This window comes from Carlito syrichta, unplaced genomic scaffold (genome assembly GCF_000164805.1).
Source record: "Carlito syrichta isolate Samal-C Ts95f unplaced genomic scaffold, Tarsius_syrichta-2.0.1 Scaffold98143, whole genome shotgun sequence".
Classification (NCBI taxonomy): Eukaryota; Metazoa; Chordata; class Mammalia; order Primates; family Tarsiidae; genus Carlito; species Carlito syrichta.
The window spans coordinates 63,467-87,841 of NW_007042239.1; the positions used below are offsets into that span (position 1 = coordinate 63,467).

At 37.8% G+C, this 24,375-nt stretch overlaps 1 protein-coding gene across 2 annotated transcripts in view; it reads right to left on the reverse strand.

The window, feature by feature from the left end:
* THOC2 (THO complex 2) overlaps positions 1-24,375 on the reverse strand; it is a 131,622-nt gene that overhangs the window by 48,003 nt on the left and 59,244 nt on the right. For both annotated transcript variants that reach the window (XM_008063157.2, XM_021714909.1), the window contains exons 9-12: positions 12,933-13,025; positions 10,672-10,827; positions 9,914-10,086; positions 8,058-8,253 (exon numbers count right to left, since the gene is read on the reverse strand). In XM_008063157.2, coding sequence (XP_008061348.1) covers positions 8,058-8,253; positions 9,914-10,086; positions 10,672-10,827; positions 12,933-13,025 — 618 coding nt within the window. The remainder of the gene's footprint in view (positions 1-8,057; positions 8,254-9,913; positions 10,087-10,671; positions 10,828-12,932; positions 13,026-24,375) is intronic.

Below are 24,375 nucleotides of genomic sequence, written 5' to 3' on the forward strand. Positions count from 1 at the left end.
GAGCATGCCACTGCACTCTAGCCTAGGTGACAGAGACTTCGACTCAAAAAAAAAAAAAAATGAAATGTTGTGACAACGATGGAAACATAAATAGCCCAAAAAACAAGCATTACAAAAGACAAACTTAGTCTGGAAGAAAGTATAACACAAAGAACAGAGGCAGATTCTCCACAAAGATCTATATATAGTCATAAAAGAAAAAACTAAGAATGAATCCAATAAAACAAGAAAAACTTGAAGATAATTTCCACGGGAACCAGTGTCCAGCTTAGGGAAATCCAAAATGTAATTTATGAATTGCTAGATGCTCATTATAGGCAAGTTTAAGAGTTAAAAACTCCATTGGGACCCAATGGAGTGAGCCCTACACACATTTTTTTTTTCAGTTTTGTTTTTTGTTTTTTCAGTTTTACCTCCAGAAGCTCAAGCTAGTAAGCAGAGGGAATGGAAAATAAAACATTTTAAAACACACCAGGGCAGATGCAGTGGTGTACAACTGTAATCCCAGCACTTTGGGAGACCAAGGCAGGAGGACAGCTTGAGGCCAGGAGTTTGAGCCCAGCCTAGGTACATAATGAAATGTTGTTTCTACCCAAAAAAAAAAAAAAATTAAAAACATATACCAGAACATTCTGTTCTCCTTTACAAGGTCTGCCCTCAGTAGAAACTATTAACCAGAGCCTGGCCTGCTGGGATTTTATCAGATCCTAAATGACCTAAAGGAAGGGAAATGCCCAACTCCAGCTCACTGAAGTCATCCTGTCCCACCTGGGGGGAGGGGAGGGGCAAAGACTGAAAAGCACTCGAGAAGTTCACAGTCCAGAGATCACCAAAAGACAAAACTTATCACAGAACTATAAAATGTTTACCCTCCCCTACACCTTACCACCGCATTGCTAAAGATCAATTTACAGTAGTTCCTTTTATCTAGGTCATCACATTCAGCTATCAAGAAAAAACTAGAATGCAAAAATCACAGTTTGAGGAGACATGGTTTGAAAACTCATTTGAATCATCAGAATCAGACTCAGATGTGGCAGAGATGTTGGAATTATTAGACCAGGAATATAAAACAACTATGATCAACATGCTAATGACTCTAATGAATAAAGGAGACAGCATGCAAAAACAGATGGAAAATATAAGCAGAGAGATGGGATTTTAAGAAAGAACCATGAAAAAACTCTACAGATCAAAAACTGTAACAGAATGAAGAATGCCTATGATGCACTTATTAGTAGACTCTCAACGCCTAAGGAAAAGCTTTCTTAGCTTGAGGATATCTCAGTGGACTCCTCCAAAACTGAAAAGAAAAAAGACAGAAAAAAAAAAGAACAGAATATCCAAGAACTGTGGGACAACTACAAAAAGTGTAACATATGCATAGTGGAAATACCAAGAGAAGAGACAAAGGACAAGAAAAATAATTGAAGCAATAATGACTGAGAATTTCCCCAAAGTTAATATCAAACACCAAACCACAAATCCAGGAAGCTCAGAGAGCACTAAACAGGATAAATGCAAAAGAAAACTATACCCTAGGCATGTCCTAACTACATAAAAATAACCCAAAAATCCTGAAAGAAGCTGCAGTAGAGGGGTGGTGGAGAGAAGGGAACACCTTATCTGTAGAGAAGCAATGATAAGAATTCTATCAGACTTCTCAGAAACATATAAGCAAGAAGAGAGTGGAGTGAAATATTTAAAGTGTTGAGAGACCAAGCATGGTGGTTCATGTCTGTAATCTCAGCACTTTGGAAGGTCAAGGTAGGAGGATCAATTGAGCTCAGGAGTCCAAGATGAACCTAAGCAACATTACAAGACTTCATTTCTACAAAAATTCAAAGAATTAGCCAGGCAAGGTAGCACAAATCAGCAGTCCCAGGTACTCAGGAGGTGAGGTGGAAGAATCACCTGAGCTCAGGATGTTGAGGAGGCAGTGAGCTGTTATCATATCACTGCACTCCAACCTGGGCAACAGAGTAGAACCTCAACTCAAAAACATACATACATACATACATACATACATACATATATACATAAAAAGTGTTGAGAGAGAAAGAAAAACTCACCAACCTAGAGTTCTGGACCCTGAAAAATTATCCTTCAAATTTAAAGGATAGTAAAGACTTTCTCAGACAAACAAAAGTTGAAGAAATGTTTTGCCAGTAGACCTGCCTTGCAAAAAATACTAACGAAGTTATTTAGAGGGAAAGAAAAAAAATGATATTAATAAGTCAGATACTTGGATCTATATAAACAAAGGAAGGGTATCAAAAAAGGAATCTGTGAAGGTAAAATAGAAACTTCTATTTTTCTTATTCTTAACTGATATAACAGACAACAGCTTGTTCAAAATAACAATAGCAACAATACATTTAATTATGCATGCTTATATGTATATATATGATTATGGATAAGCAAGTGAACGACATCAATGATACAAGGGTCAGGAGGAAAGAATTAGGATTATTATTCTGTTATTATTCAGGGCAGTTAAAATACTCTGTATGATATTATAATGGTGAATACATATCCTTATACATTTTTCCAAACCCCAAGAATGTACAACATAAAATAAATCCTTAAACTATAGACTTTAGGTGATAATATATCAGTGTAAGTTCATCATTTGTAACAAATGTACCACTCTAGTGGGGGATGTTGATAACGAGAGAGGTTATACATGTGTGGGGACAGAGGTATATGAGAAATCCCTGAACCTTCTTCTGGATTTTGCTGTGAATATAAAACTGTTCTAAAAAATAAAGTCTATGGCTGGGTATGGTAGCCCATGCCTGTAATCCCACTCAGCACTTTAGAAGGCTGAGAAGGAAGGGCTGCTTGAGGTCAGGAGTTCAAGACCAGCCTGGGCAGCATAGGGAGACTACGTCTCTATTTTAAAATATTTTTTTCAAATGTAAAAAACCATACACATAACTATGTAGGCATTATCAAAAACATTTATGTATGACAAGTGAGCATGCTAGTACTCTACAATTAACTCATTTCCCATCTGACGGGAAAAATTGAAGCTCACTGCCATGTTCATTTAATTTTACATAAACATGGTCTTTGAGGCCGAAGCAAATCTGACTGGTTTTCAAGGTGAAAATAAAATGTAAAAGCTGTTCTTGGAGTTATCTCTAAAGAGAATTTGTCAGCCAGGCTCGGTGGTTCAGCCTGTAATCTCGCGCCTTTGGGAGGCTGAGGTGAGTGAATTGCCTGAGCCCGTGGGTTCGAGACCCGCCTGGGCAGCAAGACCTCATCTCTACAATAAATCAAAACAAAATCAGCCGGGCGTGATAGCGCAGGCCTGTAATTCTGGCTACTTGGAAGGCTGAGGCGGAAGGATCGCCGGAGCCCAGCAGGTCGAGGCTGCAGTGGCCAGGAGCAGCCACTGCACTCTAGTCTGGGTGACAGAGTGAGACTCCAACTCAAAAAATAAATAAATAAATAAAGAGAATTTGTCTTTAATCTTAACAAAAATTACAAAAAATAAAAATAAAAAGATGAGAATTACTATATTTTGCAAATAGAAATATCACTACCAAAACAAAATGCTATAAATAGAATGTCATCTGTTTCCAAAGGTTGTCGATATATTAGAGTGATGTGAAAATAATAATAAAAGTAAGATATTTTGTGGTAAACTTTGGGGGTGAGATTAGGACCTTAATGTGCAAGTTATCTCAGGGTAAACACTTCAACCGCAAGTGCAACCAGCGAGTATTCTACAGGCAAATGGAAAAAGGGTTAAAGAAAATTTAATAATTACACAATGTGTTCTTTCATATAAAACTATTTTAGTGTCACCACCTCCTCCCCCATTAAGCCAGGAAAAAAAGCCAAAATTGGTTAATATGTGAGTGGGGATCACCCCCCAAAAAAAAACAAAAACGGAAATATTCTTTGGAGGGCAAACCCCTTGTAGTATAGGCTTCTCCCACTAGGTAGGCATTCTAGGAACCCATCGGCAACAGTGTACAGCTAGCGATGTTGTGAGAGGCTGCACTTGGCTTCAGTGAAAAAAGATTGTTTTTGGTGAGTCTTTAAAAAATGTACTTGCCTGCTCAGTCTCACTAATCAGAGAAATGCAAATCAAAACCACATTGAGATACCACCTAATCCCTGTTAAGAATGACCATCATTAATAAAACAAACAACAACAGATGCTGGCCAGGATGCAGAGAAAAAGGAAAGCTCCTACACCACTGGTAGGAATGCAAACTAGTGCAGTCTCTCTGGAAGACAGTGTGGCGATATCTGAAAGAACTAGAAACTGACCTTCCATATGACCTAGCAATTCCTTTATTGGGAATATACCCAGAGGAACTCAAATCATTCTACAAAAAAGATACCTGCACATGAATGTTTGTTGCAGCTCTATTCACAATAGCAAAATCATGGAACCAACCATACTGCCCATCGAAGCTGGACTAGATTTAAAAAAAAATGTGGTACATATACAAAATGAAATATTATGCAGCCATAAAGAAGGACAAACAAATGAACTTCGCAGCAACTTGAATGGATTTAGAGTTGATCATACTCAGTGATGTTTCACAGAAACAAAGAACAGAGTACCATACGTTCTCACTTATAAGCAAACCTTGAACAATTATCATAATACTGTAAGAAAGGGATTGGCAGTAGTGGGAAACTGCCAGGGGAAGGAGGGTGGGATTGGCACTTGAGGGAAACTATTAGGGGAGGGAGGGGCATACTTCATCAACAAGGGTACCTGCATAATCAATGTTTGTATACCTAACCCTGAATTGTATCCAACATCTTTATAATAAAAAAAAAAATTTTAAGTGCACTTTCTCATTTAATGATGGGTGATTTATGAGCACACCTGCTCACACCACACCACGAGTTCATCAGTTTTTAACCAAAAACATCATGACCCCACACCCCACCCTCCCTATTCACCCAAATCTTATCTGGAGTGACTGTTTCGTTTCCCTAGATGAAAAAGTCCACAAAGGGAAACATTTTGCCCATGTGGAAGAGGTGAAACAAAAACCGGCAGAAACAACTAAAGGGCATCCAAATTGACAAGCTTGTCAAAACCTGTTTTGAGCAGTGGAAAAAGTATCTCAATAGGTGTGTATTGCATCAAATGGAGAGTACTTTTTTTTTTGAGTCCGAGTCAGGCTGGAGTGCAGTGGAACGATCACAGCTTACTGTAGCCTCGACCCACTGGGCTCAGATGATCCTTCTGCCTCAGCCTCCCAAGTAGCTGGGACTACAGACACATGCCACCACACCCAGCTAATTTTTTTGATTTATTGTAGAGACGAGGTTTCGCCATGTTACCCAGGCTGATCTTAAACTCCTGGGCTCAGGCAATCCTCTCGCCTCAGCCTCCCAAAGTAGTGCGATTACAGACTTGAGCCATGACATCCAGCCAAACGAGGAGTACTCTGAAGGTGACTGAAGTTTAAACATGCAAGAATACACAACTTTTTCTAAATAAATCCTGGGTATTTGAGGATCCCCCATACTAGTACAATAATTCTCAAAGTTTGGTCTTTGGACCAGCAGTATCAATATCACCAGAAACATGAAAGAAATGTAAATTTCCAGGTCCAATAATATGGGGCCCAATAATATGTGTTTTAACAAGTCCTCCAAGGCCAGGCATGGTGGTTGTAATCCCAGCACTTTGGGAAGCCTAGGTGGGAGGATCACTTCAGAAGGCCAGGAATTCAAGGCCAGCCTGGACAACACAGCAAGACCCCTATCTCTATAATTTAGAAAAAAGCCCTCCAGGTAATTATGATGCATGCTAAAGTTTGAGAATCACTGTAGTACAAAGTTAGTCCTATACAACACATTTCAAAATGACCACTGGGGCCATGTATGTTCACTGCAGCACTATTCACAATAGCAAAACTATGAAACCAACCCAGATACCAAAAGTACACTAGATAAAGAAAATCTGTACTCTACAAGATGGAATATTATACAACCATGAAGAAGAGCAAAATCATGTCCTTTCCAACAACATGGATGCAGCTGGAGACCATCATGCAAAGTGAACTATCACAAAAAAATAAAAACCCTGAATGCTGCATGTTTTCACTCATTAACAAGTCCTGATCACTGGTCACATGAGCACAAAGGTGGGAACAAGCGCTGGACACTGCTAAGGTGAGGAGGGTGGGAAGGAAGGAGGGATAAGGGGCAGACAACACCACACTGGGTAATAGGTCCACTAAAATATTATTCAGCAACAAAGAAACTATGGACACACACAACAACTTGGATAAATCTTGAAAGCCTATGTGAAAAAAGACAGAAAAGAATATATACTATACAATTCCATTTATATGAAGTTGTAGAAAAAGCAAAACTACAGTGACAGAAAGCCTATCAGAGACTGCCAAGGAACCAGCAATGGAGGGAGAGAACTGACTGCAAATGGGCAAGAGGGAAGTTTCTGCAGTGATGAAAATGTTCTATATTATGATTGTAATAATAGACCTACAACTGCATACATTTGTCAAAATTCATCAAATTATACACTTAAAATTGTAGACACTGGCTGGGTGCGGTGGCTCATGCCTATAGTCCCAGCACTTTGAGAGGCTGAGGTGAGAGGATTGCCTGAGCTCACAGGTTCAAGACCAGCCCAGGCAACTTGGCAAGACCTCATCTCTACAATAAATAAATTTTAAAAATTAGTCAGATGTGGTGGTGCATGCCTGTAGTTCCAACTACTTGGAAGGCTGAGGCAGAAGGATCACCTAAACCCAGCAGGTCGAGGTTATGATGGCCATGAGAGTGCGATTTGCACACCAGCCTGGGTGACAGAGTGAGACCCAACTCAAAAAAAAAAAAATTGTAGACATTTACTGTATATCTCGAAACCAGCCCAGGCAAATTGGCGAGACCTCATCTCTACAATAAATAAATAAAATTAGCCGGGCATGGTGGCGCACGCTTGTAGTCCCAACTACTTGGAAGGCTGAGGCGGATCGCCAGAGCCCAGCAGGTTGATGCTAGGGTGGCCATGAGCATGACACTGCACTCCAGCCTGGGCAACGGAGTGTGACTCCGACACCAAAATAAAAACTTACTTAAAAAAATTAAAAAAAAAAAAAAAAGAATGGGTCCAAATAGTCTGAGGTTGAAAAGACTTCATATTCAGGGTGGGTAGGGAAGGGGACACAACATCAATAAGGGTACCTGATCTTAAACCAGGTAAAGTGGGGACCAAAGGGAGACCCAAACTTTACCTGTAAGATGATCACTTATATACCTAATCTTGAATTGTGCCCCACATCTTTAAAAGAAAAAAAAGAAAAGACTTCCCATAAACAGCAGCAATGATTTTAAAATGCAATCAAGAAAATGAGTAAAAGACCAACAAGAGAAAAGAACACTAAGTAACCACTTATTATAAGGGAATTCAAAAAGTGGCCACTTGTACAAAGTATATTTTCCTATGTGGAGATTTGACTAATAATCTAGCTAGATTTAAATTATATATATACAATCATGTACTACATACTGATGTTTCAGTCTATGCCAGACCACATATACGACCACAGTCCCATACGATTATAACTGAGCTGAAAAATTTGTATCACCTAGTAATGATGTAGACATCCTAACATCACAGCACACAACGCAATACCTTTTCTACGTACAGATCCAAATACTTAACACTGTTTTACAAATGCCTACAGTATTCTGTACAATCACAAGCTCTATGGGTTTGTAGCCTGGGAACAACAGGCAATACCACATAGCCTATGTGTGTAGTAGGCTATTCCATCTAGGTTTGCGTAAACATACGCTAGGATGTTTGCACAATAATGAAATCATCTAATGATGCATTTCCCACCCATTGTTAAGCAACAGATGGCTTTGTGTATGTGTTATGTGGTTAGGAAACAATAGACTTTCCACAAACCTCACTCAGCATGAACTTTTCTTAAATTAGATTCGTATTTTTGTTTCTAGAGATATTCGCAACACAAGTATACTCAGAACATTTTCATTTCAAAATTTAGTTTTCCATTTAAAAGAAAAATCATACTCACCTCCTTCATAAATGACTTGCCTATGCGCACCACTTTTGCAAATAAAATGGGATCATGAGACAGGTGAGGACCAAGGTAACAGAACATATTGAATACATCTCTCCTCAAATCTTCAAAGCTCTCTGCTTGTTTCGGTGCCTTCTTGTTTTGCAAAGCACTAACAGGTGAGCCTTTAGCACCTTTAGGAACGCCAACTCTATAAAAAGGAGTGAAATTTACGTATAGCAAACTATAAAATACCTACCATTTTAAATTAACATAGTCATCTTAATCACTAAGTGAAACTTTTCTTGCTCATATTTGCTTTCTACATTTCAACTGTGTCTAACTTTATTATGCCAGATAATACTCAACTGGTAGAAAAACACAAAATCAATAATAATTAGAAAAAAGGCAGGTTGTTTTTGTTTTTGTTTTGTTTTGTTTTGTTTTGTTTTGAGTAGGAGTCTCACTCTGTTGCCCAGGCTGGAGTGCTGTGGCACACTCACAGCCACGGCAGCCTTGACCTGCTGGGCTCAGGTGATCCTTCAGCCTCAGCCTTCCAAGTAGCTGGAACCACAGGCCCACACCACCACGCTCGGCTAATTTTTTTTGATTTACTATAGAGACGAAGCCTTGCCAAGTTGCCCAGGCTGGTCTTGAACCCCTGGACTCAGGCAATCCTCTCGCCTCCACCTCCCAAAGTGCTGGGATTACAGGCGTGAGCCACCGCACCCAGACAGTTTTTCTTTTTGAGAAACTTGCCCGTGGCAGGGCTTTCTGCCATGAATCTTCCTTTTTCCTTCTCTCTTCTCGCTAATAAACTCTGTTTTAAAATTAAAAAAAAAAAGAAAGAAAGAAATCAGCTCAGAGGAGAATGTTTCAAATTAGCTGCTTAAGAAAAGGGAATCAGAGAAAGGGCAGATTTCAAGTAACATTTAACATACATCTTATGAATTTGGTTTTAATTAAACTTGGCCAGGATCAGGAATATTTATATGGGAATAGAGAATGAAGGAGGGACCTAAGACACACTGGAAGATGACACAAAAAAATATGGACATAACAACACTGATTCAACTCAATCAACATTTCTCAGTCTGGGTTCCACTACCTAGACTAAGTATGAGAGACATGGTGGTAGGAAAGATAAACTGCAAAATAAAGAGGGTGTCGTACTAAAAAGGACAGTATGCCCAGAGTTCTCACCTACCGAGCAGGTGTCCTGATGTGAAGTCACAGGGTTCACTCCCTGAGAATAAGCCTTCATGGTCCACAGCCCAGGCTGTGGCTTTTGAGACAGGCTAGAGCCTTCTGTGGGGCTGAAGCCAGAGCTGCTGCCAACACTGCTTCTAAGTATCCTGTAAGTAGGCTGAGAACTAGAGGACTCATCGACACAGTAACTAGAGATGATGAAAGAGGCTGCAATAGTAATTTCCAGAACAGCAGCTTATATGTGCCAGGAGAGATAAGACAATCAGAGAGGCAATGTCCTCAACTAGAGGCACTCAACCCAGGACAGAGAAAAATTACGCTAAGTAAAAACTTCAAGAATTATCTGTCCCCCAAGAGAGGGGAAAGTCAAAAACAGAAGAATAGAGTTTTCACTCTCAATAAAGTAAACCCAACCTATACAAGTCTAACCCATAGTTTTTGGACACTGCAGCACAAGTTCTAGAACACTTGGTCTAAACATCAGGAGACAAATCGCTGATTAATATGTATCAGACTGACATACTCTGTGAATAGTTCTTATGTTTTGATAAAATGTACTAAAACATATGCTTTATTTGAGACAAAATAAATGTACATACAGAATTTTTTGTAGTCCTAAACTGTTTCTATCTCGATGATTAGTAAAGTATACAGCAACATACCTTCGGTAGAGAGGCTCAATAGTTATGTGAATGAGCTTGCAAATAGCAAGGGCTATTAGCTTATGTGAAGCTGCATAGTATGGAGGCATCTGATCCATAATGTTCTGTGCGTGCTGCCAATCACCGATCTTTAACAAGGCTTCCAACAAACCAAGTTTTTGGTTATCAGGTGGCTGAAAATGAACAGTCACAGCTCAGAAACTTAGAATTACAGACACCAAGAAATCTTAATACTTTTTCACTTAAAAAATTGAGCGAAGCATCAAAAATGATCTGTCATTCATAGGAAATTAAACAGCACTTTCCTGAAAATACAATCAAAATTTTTAGCTACTGAAAAAACAACAGGGTCTGCTTTTTCATTCAGCAGACATAGGTATTACGGTTTGTAAACTTAAAACTAAGTTCTACTTAATAGTATATTATACAAGAGAAAACCAGAATTCATCATCTTTGAGAATTCCTTTAGGATTTGAGATATAATTACACAGAGCACAAATAAAGCCAATACATTTTGTGATTTTACTATAATACATTTTGAAATGTATACAAGACAAAAATATGGCAGCCTCTTTGGGAAGGTACCATTCAGATTTAAAACAAAACCACTGCTGCAAATTAGTATTCCAAAAATCAGGTTTCAACAAAATCACAATTAAGAAATTACACTTCCATTAAGTTAATTAACTATTAGGACTTTAAGTTTATAATTCTAAATCCAGAAGACAAGGTTACTTTTACTAGAACAAATTGTATACCTTCTCTACTTTCTCCTCTTCTTTTTCCTTCTCTTTCTCTCGTTCATCCATTTTTTCAGAAGATAACACAACCATCGTAAGTTTCCTAACAATTTGCTTAGCTTCCACAATTTCTCGTTTGTGTTCATCCATGATGCAATTATCAGCTGGAAGAAGCTAAAAAGGGTTCATTAAAATTTCATGAAACAGCTAATACCAACCACTTGCTCATACAAAAAGCAAACACTATCTGTTCTCAGTTGACAAAACTATAAGTAAGAAGTCTAACCTATTCATGAACATGATTTACTTTCTAATTTTCAGTTATTTTCTTATAATTTGACAGGGTTAAATATCTGAATTTTGTACACCTTTTAAAATTAAGCAGCAGTCCAAAGTTTCATGTCTTCTAACAGAAGAGCAAAAGTAATAATACCATAACAATGATATTTACCCTTGAATGTATTCTTTTACCCAAGGAAAGATGTACCTGTTCCATTAAAACTATTACAGATTTCCTCATTTAAGGCCAAATTCCAAATTTAAAAAGTATTGCAATATGGATTCCATTTGGGAAAGGTGAGCTATTAAATTACATAAAGGAGTAAATTTGAATTCTCTAAATAAAAAATCTCAAGTAGAAAAATTGTTAGTAATTTAACATCTCTCCTCTCATTTTCTAGGTGCCTATTTGACCGAAGTCATAAGCTAGCTACTAGTTTACTGCAAAAAAGTAGTATGTACACAGTCAAACCTCCATTATGGAAAAGGCTCAAGTATCTCAAGTATAGCCACCTTGTATGGGTCAATGACTAATGAAGACATTTTATAAAATAACCCATACACACAAAAAAAGTACCATCAACAAACCATTACTTAATAGTTTATGCTAGGCACTAAGATAAGCTATAAAAGAATGTTCCTGCCCCCTAGAAATGCATATCTATTTCAGTAGCTAAGTTTGATGCAAAGTAAACAATAAAAAATAAAGTGAAATATTAGACATTATAGACTTCATCCTACTAATCAAAAAAAGAGCGGGATAAAGAAAGTCACCATGGACTGGTGAAAGGAGGTTAAGCAAGACTTTTTCTCATTCCTTATGTTCTCTGGCAATCAAATACCATTTTATTGCTTTACTTATATGCCTGGCATAGGTTCTCATCTTTTACCTAGACTACTTCAACTCTAACAGGTAAACTGCACATTTCTTCTTATAATTCTCTTAATTTCTAGCTTTGTGTATTTTGAGAAAATGTTATTACATGCATGTTAAATTAAAACTGTTTTATCTTCCTAGTCAAGACAATCTTATCATTACAAAGTAACCCTCTTTATTTCTTTTTGCCAAAAAGTCTACTTTGTCTAACAATAATAAGTTTGCTGATATATATCCCCACTCTCTTACTTTCAATGTTTCTTTATCTTTAGGTTTTAGCTGTGTTTCATATAAACAATAACCTGTTTTTTAATCTCATCCTATAATCTTTGTTATATTAAGAGAAGCATTTAGTCCACTTGCATTTATTATTAAACTCAAACATATCAATAATAAATCTATCGTCATTTTTATATTTTCCATGTTATATCACTCTACAGTTCCCTCTAAACTTCTACCTATGTCTTCAAATTCTCCTTTCTTACCAATTTTCCATACTCTCAATTTGTGCATCACTTCTCTTTAAATACTGACTGGCTCTCTATTCCTAAGACAAAAATCCAGACTCCATATTTCATCACTTAAGCCCTTCATGGTTTAGCCTTAATCTATTCTAACCTCATTCTCCCTATATGCTACCATATGTTCCAACCACTCTGAGCTTCCTGATAGGATAATAAAGAGGATAATAAAGCCTTTTTAAATCTCCTACCTTTATATTGAGTTAATTCTATCTACAAAGTTAGCCATTTTGTAGATAGACAACTCCTACTCATCTATCAAGATCCTAGTTCAACATCACTAGTCTGGAAACATCTTCCAAACCCTCAGACAAATATGGTTGCTATCTACTCAAGGCTCCCACAGCACTTTGTAAATACCTCCATTAGAGTATTTATTATACAATGCAAATGGTTTCTTCTCCCATGCAAGGCTAGTTGGCCAAAGAAGAGAACTAAATTTATTCACTTTCTAAAGTAAACACAAAGCAATAATGTATTAGGGCTTTAAAAAGTAAGACTTGAGAACCTAGAACCAACCTTGGAGTACTGCATGGCTACCTATTCCTCTTCCCCACCCCTGGGACAACATCCAAATATTCTTAACAGCCCACTTAACTTACATGTACATAAAGATCATCTAAATCAATAAGATTAAATTGTAGAAGTACTGCTGCAACTCTGTATAAAGATGATGGAGTCTCGCCATTTGGTTCCTTGAAAAATTTAAAAAAAGTTTCCACTTAGTGCATAAAGTACAATTAAAATATTATTTACCTACTAGTAATCAAGAACAATTAGATAAAATGCGCTAAGCCAAAAATACGCTTCATTGTTCTTCCTTATCATACCAAATATCTGAATTCAGGACAAAGATTATTCTGTCCACATTCCTTTTTACATTGAAACATCTTCTGAGAACACAAGGAAAGTAGTTTCAAAAATGGACACATTTTACAATGCATGTTAATATTTGAATAAAATCTGACAACTGAATATAACAAATGAGATTTTACAATACATAACATTTAGTCTGCATTTCCTTTTATATGTGCATTTTCTTAACTTGTTTTTTCAAGTTCTCAGTGGAGAAGCAGATAGACAAACTGATAACTGTGGAAGTGAGGAACCATCTGCTTGTGCTTTATATTTTTCTCCCTATGCTTTTATTTATTGGGTTTTATGCTACATATATCTGCTTATCAGCTGATTTCCCCTTCAAAACAGGTGGTTGTACATATTATAGATGGATAAACAAACATTTTAAAATACAAAATGGCAAAGTCAATTCCAGGCCAGCCATGAAGACCTTACACAGAAACACAAGAATCTTTGAATGCTAACAATTTTTCAAAGCTAATTTTTAAAATGCAGTGGTCAGATGAATGGAAGAGTGAACTGAAAGTAACTGGCAATACCATTCAAGTGTAAATAAAAAGCAACAGTAACAATCCATTATGTCCTGATTCTCTATACTGAAAATGAGACCTTTGTGGGTAAGGCTCCTCCCACAATTGTGAAGGATATTATGCAAATAAAATATGAAGCTGACCAAACTAATTTAAAGGAACTGTTTTGCTGTATTTAAGATAGATAAGAAGCTTTCAATTTAACAAGTTTCTTAATTATAAACGTTTGTTTATAAATGTTTATTTAGTATCAAAACATTTTCCTATACAAACAAAACTAGGGCCTCAGGGTAAACTCACAAAAGTTTATTTAACTTATTGACAGTCTTTCCTCTACTAACTGACCTAAATGCACCAGTACCATTTTCACAATTCCCTTTATCCTTGCTTTACCACAAGAAACCTTAGCACCCCGTGTCAAATGTCAACTCCCATGCTCTGATCCACATGTTGCTATGCACATGTCCTATTCTGTCCTATCCCACCTTTCCACATCCTTGAAGCACTTCCATGGAATCCTGTGGAATTAATGATCTGTCCTCATCAACACTCCCTGTATCTAGATCTCTCTTCTAAAGGTTCCCTTCACCTTGGTGCCCAAACAGCCTGGATCACCCTGAGAACACCATTACCACTGTAACCCAGTTAAATGGTGGCTGTTTTCTTCAGATGCCTCTTACTAGGCCTAGAGGTGATATAGAACTATTCTGTTTTCTTTTTCTTAAATGGGGGGGGGGGGGGACTAACGCCTTTGGGTTCCCTTCCACTGTGGGAGCTTTCTGTCCTCTCAATAAATAAAAAAATAAATAGACAGATAAATAAATAAAATAGAGGGGGAGTCTTGCTATGTTGCCCAGGCTGAACTCGAACTCCTGGCCTCAAGCAATCTTCCCATCTTGGTCTCCCAAAGTGCTGGGATTACAGGCACGAACCACTACGTAAGGCTGTTCTTTGCTTTTCATTGTTGCTTCCAGACTATTCTTTCTCCATCCTCCCTAAATCCCTCCCAGCTTTGAATTTCATATCACTCACTACTCCCTTACTACTGATGCAATCTACTTTCGTTCTTTTGTGGTCAAAGAAGATATTTTGTATTATTTTAATTAAACTTCTTTTGTAGTCTAATACAGTCTATTCTGAACAATGTTCCACATGCATTAAGAAGGATGTTTATTCTGTTGTTGGGTGAAGTGTTCTATATATGTTAGATCTAATTGGTTTATGATGTTGTTCAAGTCTTCTATTTTCTTACTAATCTTTCTTCTAACTGTTGTAACCATTAATGAGAGTAGAGCATGGAAATGTTCAATTATTATAGAACTGTGTTTCCTTCGATTCTGTCAATATTTGCTTCACTTACATTGGGGCTCTGTTGTTTGTTGCATATATGTTTATAATTGTTATATCTTCTCTGTAGGTTGCCCATTTTATCAATATACAGTGTCCTTCATTGTGTCTTATAAAAATTGTCTTAAAGTTTATTTTGTCTGATATTTGTATAGCTACTCCAGGGTCTTTCCTGCATATTGCCTGCATGGAATTTTTCCATTCTTTCAGTTTCAGGCTATTTGTATCTCTGGATCTAAAGTAAGTTTCTTATACAAAGAACAAAACCAGATCATGCTATTTTTATATGTTCTGCCAAATCCTACTTTTTAATTAGTGATTTTAATCTTTTTGCATTTACAGTAATTAATGATAAGAATGAATTTCTATCATTTCCTATTTGTCATATTTTTTGTTCCTCATTTCCTCCATTACTGCCTTCTTTTTTGTTTGGGGTGTGTGTGTGTGTGTGTGTGTGTGTGTGTGTGTGTGTGTGTGTGTGTGTGTGTGTGTGTGTGTATGTGTGTACCATTTTTACTCCCTCCTCCCTCTCTTTTCTGTTTAGTTTTTTGTAATTTTCTTAGTGGTTACCCTGGATATTAAAATTAACATTTTAAACTTACAACAACCTAGTCTGAATTAACACCAACTTAGCTTCAACTTAGTATACAAAACCTCTGCACCTTTACACTCCATTCCTCTCCCTTTATATTGTTAGTCACAAATTATGTCTTTATACATAATGTGCTATTTAATAGATTTATAACTACTGTTGTATATCTTTGTATTTTAAATAATATAGGGGAAAAAAGAGGAGTTAGATTTATAACGACTGTTGTATATCTTTGTATTTTAAATAATATAGGGGAAAAAAAGAGGAGTTAGAAACCAAAAGTGCAGTAATACTGACTTTCATATTTTACCTACAGAGTTCTTTACTAATGCTCTTTATTTCATCATATAGCTTCCTCTCTACTCTTGAACCTCTACAGCAAATTTTTAATTTTGGTATACTTTTCAACTCCAAAATATCTACTTGGTTCCTTTTCATAATTTCTACCTCTTTACTGATGTTCTCTATTTGGTGAGACAGCACTCTCCTGGTTTCCATTAGCTCCTAAAGTATATTTAGGACTGTTGATTTAAATTCCTTATCTAGTAAGTCCACTGCCAGGACGTCCTCTGGGACAGTTTCTATTAATTTATTTTTTCCTGTGAATAAGCCATACCTCCTTGTTTCTTTCCATGCCTCATTGTTTGTTGAAAACTGGACATGTTGAAAATTAGGTGGCAAATCTGGAAATCAGTTCTCCTTCCTCCCTGGGGTTGAATGATGCTGCTTGTTTGTGGTTTATTGTTGTTTGCCTGTTTAGTAACTTTTCTAAACTCTTTGTCAAGTCTGTATTTGTTGTCATGTGTGGCCACTGAAATCTATGTTCTATTAACTTAATAACCAACTGGCATATTGACAATCTTATTAAAAAGCCTGGAGCCAATAAAAAGGAAAAAGGGGGGACTCTCTCAGTCTTTGCAGACTCACTCTGCTGTATAGGGCATTCCTCAATGTTTGGCCAGGTCATTTACAGATCTGCCTCAGTCTTCACTTCCTGCTTGCTCAGAGCCTGAACAGCAACCAGAGGAGAAAGCTTAGGGTCTTCTCAAGCCTTTTCTAACTATGTATTCAGCTCTGGGCATGTGAATGATCTTAATTTCCTAATATATTTGGAAGCTTTTAAAAACCCCTTATTTCCCACGTTATCTATCTCCTAACATGCTCCTTCTCAGGCTTTTCAGTCTCACTATTGCTTGTCTCAATTGTTGTTCCTTGCTCCACACTGCTATAAACAATAGTTGTTCCTTCAAGTGCTTTTGGCAAAAGCCACCCCAGTCCTGGGAATACTCCTAGTCAAAAGAAACAAAGACAGGCCCTTGCACCAGTCCTTCCTTTGGGGAATGGTCAGACAGAGTAAAACCCACAAATACAATTCTTTGCTCCCTCTGGCATTAGTGACCTGCACCAGGAGGGTGGGTTTCTATCATCATGGCCAACATTGATCTAGGTGTGGGGCTAGTAGGCAATCAACTTAAAATGCCACAGCATTCTCTACTCCAAAACAGCAGCTTTATCTTTCCCCAAGCCTTTTCCTGATTGCTGTAGTTTTTTTTACTACATTCTAGAGCTTTGCAAAGTTGACTGACAGTTTCTAGTCCATTAGTTGCTTCTGTGGAACAACAGAGCTCTGGAGTTCTCTACTATGCCATTTTCAGTGATGTCTTATTGTTGCCATCTCTAGATCCCTGAGTCACTGTCCTTCATTTAACAATGACCTAAGCTTATGACCCACTGCCACTCTCTCCAACTCTACTCCTTTCTTAACATATAACAATTTTCATATACATGTAGGTGATCCACCACGTGGCCTCTCAGTTCTCTTGAACCCTTTGTCTTCCAAAGATCTCCTTTACCCTATCTCAGCCACTAACTCCACAGCCTAAAACTTATTATAAGCAATAGTTACAACCCCTCCATAATGCTGATTTCACTCAGATGGCCTCAAACAGACCCTTAATGCTGCTGGGCAATCTACTCTATTTGTCCCATCCATTCACTTAACTACAGTCATGCATCACTTAACAATGTGCGAACATTACGGAGTGTGCTTACACAAACTTAGATGGTATAGCCTACAATGCACATAGGCTATATGGTATAGCCTGTTGTTCCTGGCTACAAACCTGTACAGCATGTTGCTGTACTGAATACTATGGGCAACTGCAACACAATGCTAAGTTTTGCATATCTAACCCTATCTAAACATAAAATGGTACAGTAAAAATATAACATAAAAATTAAAAATGGTACACCTTTGTAGGGCATTTATCATGAATGGAGTATACAGGACTGAAAGTTGCTTTGGGTGAGCCAGTGAGTGAATGTGAAGGCTGAGGACATTACTGTATACCACTGTGTACTTTATAAACACTATACACCTAGGCTACACTAAATCTATAAGATAAAAATTTCTTCAATAATAAATTAAGCTTAGCTTACTGTAACTTTTCAACTTTATAAATTTTTTAAACTAGACTCTTCTGTAATAATACTTAGCTTAAAAAAACTGTACAACTGCACACAAATATTTTCTTTCTTTATGTCCTTATTTTATAAAAGAGTTTTTTTTCTATTTTTAAGACCTTTTACTTTTTTTTTTTTTTTTTTTGAGTTGGAGTCTCACTCTGTCACCCAGACTGGAGTGCAATGGTCGCTCCCAGCCACCGCAGCCTCGATCTGCTGGGCTCCGGTGATCCTTCCACCTCAGCCTTCCAAGTAGTGAGAACTAGAAGCGCGTGCTACCACACCCGGCTAATTTTTTGATTTATTGTAGAGATGAGACTTCGCTGCCCAGGTGGGTCTCGAACCCGCGGGCTCAGGCAATACACTCACCTCAGCCTCCCAAAGGCGCGGGATTACAGGCTGAGCCACTGAGCCCGGCTAGGATCTTTTACTTTTTAAATATTTTTGTTAAACACGAAGACACAAATACACACATTAGCCTAGGCCTACACAGGGTCAGGATCATCAATATCACTGTCTTCCACCTCTACATCTTGCCCCACTGGAACACCTTCAGGGCAATAACACACATGGAGCTGTCATCTCCTACGATTATAATGCCTTCTTCTGGAATATCTCCTGAAGGACCTGCCTGAGGTTCTTTTTGAGGAGGTGTCACTTATTTCAGAAATATGTACATGGTGATTTACTTGATTTGTTGCTTTTTTTTCATCATAGGCTAGCTTGTAAGTAGATAATACCCCAGGAAGATTCTTCTCTATTAATTAAAACCTTTTGGTACTGGGGGTTTATGTTTTCAAATTTTAAAAAGTTTGTTGAGGTCTGCAAAAGCTTCTGATAAACCCTTCACTGTGAATTTTCTTGAGAGTTCTTCTGCAGTTTCCTTTTCTCTGGCCTCTTCTTCAGCTACATGTTCCTGTTCCATTATACTCTTATGAGACCACTGTCATATATGCAGTCCATTGTTGACTGAAACATTGTTGTGTATTGTGTAAACTGTACTTCCTATCTTCTTTCCGTACCTCCTCTCTCATCCTCTTTCTCAACTGACAGCCTTGCTTTCTATCTCAGTAAGAAAATTAAAACAATCTAATGGACTTCTACAAACTCCCACAATCACACCAACCCATAACTGTACCTACATAAGAGACCTTCTCACACCTTATTATAGATGAACTCGATTTTTTTTAACTTTTTTAAAAGCAGGATTTATTGAGAGGACTGAAAAGCTCCCACAGTAGGAGGGGACCCGAAGGGGTTGCCTTTTTAACTTTTTAAGTTAAAAAATTTTTGTTAAAAACTAAGACACAAGCCGGGCTTGATCAGCCTAAATCCCAGCACTTTGAGAGGCTGAGGTGAGAGGATTGCCTGAGCCTGAGAGTTCGAGACCAGCCCAGGCAAGTTGGCAAGACCTTGTCTCTACAATAAATCAAAAATTAGCCAAGCACAGTACTGCGAGTCTGTAGTTCTGGCTACTTTGAAGCAGAAGGATTGCCTGAGCCCAGCAGGTCGACGCTGGGGTGTCCATGAACCTGCCACTGCCACCCAGCCGGCACACAGGGTCAGGATAATCGGTATCACTGTCTTCCACCTCCCCATATCTTATCCCACTGGAAGATCTTCAGTGTGATAACACTCACAGAGCTGTCATCTACGATAACAATGCCTTCTTCTGGAATACCTCCTCAGGGACCTGCCTAGGCAGCTATATAAAGTTGATCCACCCACCTAAGCACTAAACTCCATTCTCTCTATCCCACTCAGGAACACTGATCCAATAATTCTCTTCTCTTTCTCCTGTATCACCATCTTTCCCCTTTCTACTCAATAATTACCATCAGCATACAAATGTGTTCTCTCCGCATCTTAAAAACAATCTTTCTGTTGAGTCCACTTTCCCTACCACCTACCACCCTATCTGTCTGTACCCCCAGTAGCAACTGCTTGATAAAGTTGTCAAATGTCACAGATCTCAATTCTGCTCTTCCCATTCTCTCTGAATACCATCCCAACTCCACCAAAATTGCAAGTTTTCACCTCCCTGGTGATAAATCCAATGGTTGATTTTCAGTCCTTAAATGACCTACTAGAGGCATTTGGCAGAGTTAATGATTCGTTCCTACATTTAGCTTCTAAAATGCCACATTCTCTTTGTTTTCCTCTTACCTCACATACTATTCCCCCCTACCTTTTTTGCTGATTCCTCCTCTTCTCCTAAACCCTTAACACCGGAGTGCCTCAGGGCTCAGTCCTTGGTTTTCTCTCTCTTATCTCGCAATATACAACCCTTGGTAATTTCATCCAGTATCATATCCTTAAATATCATCTACATGCTTGTGATACTCATATTTCCCTTTCTAACCCAGTCCACTCTCTTGAACAACAGGTTGATACATCCAGTTATTTGCCAGATCCATATATCTGTTATTTACACTTGAATGTCTAAGAGACATTTCAAACTTAAAATGCCCCAAACTGAATTCCTGATTCCTATCCCCAGTACTCCAAACCCATTTCACCTGCAGTTTCCCCTAAGTTGATGACAATACAGTAACATCTTTTTAACTGTTTAGTCCAAAAAAGCTTCAGAATAGTCTTTAACTCTATTTTCTCACTTCCTGCATCCAATCCATCAGCAAACACTACTGGCTCTACCTTCAAATATATTCAGAATCTCATCAACATCCACTGCTGCCACAATCAAACAGATTAATCCCTTGAAAACACAAGTCAACACACACATACACATACATATTCTCTTCTTTTCTTTCTCTCTCATACACCATTCATGTCACAATTGGAAGTTGCTACTAAAGAAACTCCTTACTCTGATAGCTTGGTAAATAATGAGAAATTTTTCATCAAATAGTTTGAGTTATAATAAGTGAATAATAAACAACTTTTCTTTTTTATTTTTATTATTTATTTTTTTTTTAGTTGGAGTCTGTCTGTCACCCAGGCTGGAACACAGTGGCATGCTCACAGTTACCGTAGCCTTGACCTGCCGGGCTCAGGTGATCCTTCCGCCTCAGTCTTCCAAGTAGCTGGAACTACAGGCATGTGCCAACACACCCAGCTAATTGTTCTGATTTATTGTAGAAACAGGGTCTCGCCAAGTTGCCCAGCCTAGCCTCAATCCCATGGGCTCAAGCAATCCTCTTGCCTCGGCCTCCCAAAGTGTTGGGATTACAGGTGTGAGCCACGGCACCCAGCAATAAAGAACAACTTTTCTTTACAAAAGAATGACAGCTAATAAATATAGAGGGCATGATAAAATGCTTAAATCAACAATGTGGAACACCTAAGGAAAATACTGGCTCAACCACTTAAAATTAATAAGAAACTGGATATTCACATAGTGTCAAAGTATCAACCTGCAGATTACTTGCTACTAATGGGGGGGGTGGGCTGAGGTGGAGGTGTCATCGTATAATGGAGGCATCAGACTGCCACCAACTTACTGAACTATTTAAAGACAGACAGACATTAGATGTTATATAATATAAAATATACCACAACCCAAGAAGTATTTTTGTCATTAAATATTTTACCTGAACATAATCAAGCCTTTAGACCTAACTCCAAGCATATAACAAATACAAGGGACAAAAAACAATTAGATCAATAATGAAAAAGCAAGTAAATACATCTAAAAGGTAGGAGTTTTTTAGGGGGTGGTCTTATCAATAAGTCAATGCCATTAAAAAATGAGGGGGGCACTATTTTAAATGAAAAGAAACTAAAGAATTCTTATACTCATATACAACATGTAGTCTTCGATTGAATCATCATTTGAGCAAACCAGCTATAAAATGCATTTGGGGGGCAAACTGGAAAATATAAATACAATCTGGATTTATTATATGGTAGTAATCTAGTTAGGTATAAAATTTACATTATGGCTACATAGAAAAATGCCCTTACTTTTAAAAAGTACAAACTACACTAATTTAGGAGGAAGCTTTATGATATCTGTAATACAAATTAATATTTTTTAAAATATGGCAAAATATTAATAAACACAATTCTAGGTCATGGGTTATAGATATTCTTTACACTATTCACTCTTTTCTACATTTGAAAATGTTCATAATAAAACATCCAGAACAGCTAATCACAGGTTGACACTAGAATAAAATCACTCTCACTGATGTCATAGTATTAGCATTAAGGGGAAAAAAGAAGCCTGTTAATCCAGATAATGGCCAGTTGGTCAAAAGATGAGTTGGGTGAAGAGAGCATGAACATTTTAGGTTATCAAAGGAAACAGAGTTGGTAGAGTTAGGCAAGGGACCAAATACACAGATGGACCATACATGCCTGGGCGCCCACTTCCAAGGTTACATCGTCTAAGCAGTTCTTAATTTTCATAGCTTTTCTTACTTTACATCCAGATCACAAATTATCAAAAATCTCTGACATTTCTTCCCTTACCCTCAGTGACCCTTAAGACTACATATTCTCACAGTGACAAGACAGCTCTGGCAACAGAATCAAGGGAATGGTATTACAAAGGGCAATATGAGGGTTACTCTTTGCATGAACAGTTTGCTAAATCAAGTATTTCTTGGCTGAGTATTCTATAAGAAAAATGCCATGATCTACAAAAAGAAGGATTGTTCAAATACTGTCAATCCTCCAGGTTTATTTTAATTCAGTCTTAAAAAATGCTACATTATAAGGAATGTTTTCCTTTTTTTAATCATGAATCATGTATGAGACTTAAGAATGTTTCTATTTTTTTTTTTGAGTTGGAATTTCACTCCGTTGCCCAGGCCAGAATGTAGTGGCATGCTCAAGGTCACCCCAGCATTGACCTACTGGACTCCAGAGATCCCTCCAGCTCAGCCTTCCAAATAGCCAGAACTACAGACGTGTGCTACCACGCCTAACTAATTTTTTATTTATTGTAGAGACAAGGTCTCGCCATATTGCCTGGGCTGGTCTCAAACCCGCTGGCTCAGACAATCCACTCGCCTCGGTCTCCCAAAGTGCTGGGATTACAGGCTCAGAAACCAAAAGAATGTTTTCATTTAAAAAAAAAAAGGTTTTTAATTCTAAAATTCACACTCAACTTGATGTTTTACAATAGGTCATCATTATTCACTGACATATACGCTGAAACCTACAGTCTCTAAAGCTCTAATCTATATTTTAATTAATCATGCACAAATCAGATTTCTGTCACCCTTCCACTTAATCATTTGGTTTCATGTTATCACACCCAAAGCAATCCTCTTTGGTTCCTCTTAAAATTTTATGGAATACTTGAACCTCTCTTTCCCAATACTAAGAGTGAACTCTCTGGCTGCTGGTATGAAAAGCAACAGCTGCCAATGCTAATTTTTGAACAAAGGTGTTGTGCTCCTGCCCAAAAAACCTTGACATGTCTCTTGTTTGGTCTCGAAAAGCTATGAGGGGGTACCCAAAAAAATCCAGAACTTATTTATTAAAAATTGTGTATTTACTCTTACATGTCTAAACTTCAGTCACCTTAGAAGTACTCTCCATTTGATGCAATCTATCGAGATGCTTCTTCCACTGCTCAAAACAGTTTTTGAGTTTGTCAATTTCGATGACTTTTAGTGCTTCTGCCATTTTTGATTCACCCTTCCACATCAGCAAAACATTTCCCTTTGAGAACTTTTTTCATCCAGGGAAACAAAAAAAGTCACTTAGGGCGAGACTGGGTGAATAGGGCATGAGGGTCATGCCGTTTTTGGTCAAACACTGCTGAACACTCAGTGTGGTGTGCGCAGGTGCATTGTCATGGTGGAAGAACCAGTCATCTGTTTGCCACACCTCAGGACATTTCTTCTGCAAATCGTGATGCAACTTTCTAAAAACTTCCAGGTAAAAACTCTGGTTGACTGCTTGATCCGGAGGAACAAATTCGGAGTGTACTATAAGGGGCCTGCCCTCCAAAAAATTATTCCGGGTTTTTTTGGGTCCCCCTTCATATATGCTTTTAAATTCTTATCTGCTTTCTCTTCTGTCTTCCAGAATATCCCAGATAATAGAAACCAAAAGATAAGCAAAGGCAGTAGGTAGTATACCATTTGAGAATCCTAAAAGGAATTCTCTTATCATCATGAACTCAAGTTCCAAGAGTACAGGAATAGACAGTTATCTTCACGAGAGTAATCTCAGTGCCTAGCAAAGCAACAGCATATCATAAACATTCAATGAATGAGTGTTTTTGTCTAGCTTACTATCTCAGGCAAGTAGACAAAGCATCAAAGCTATAACAAAAGG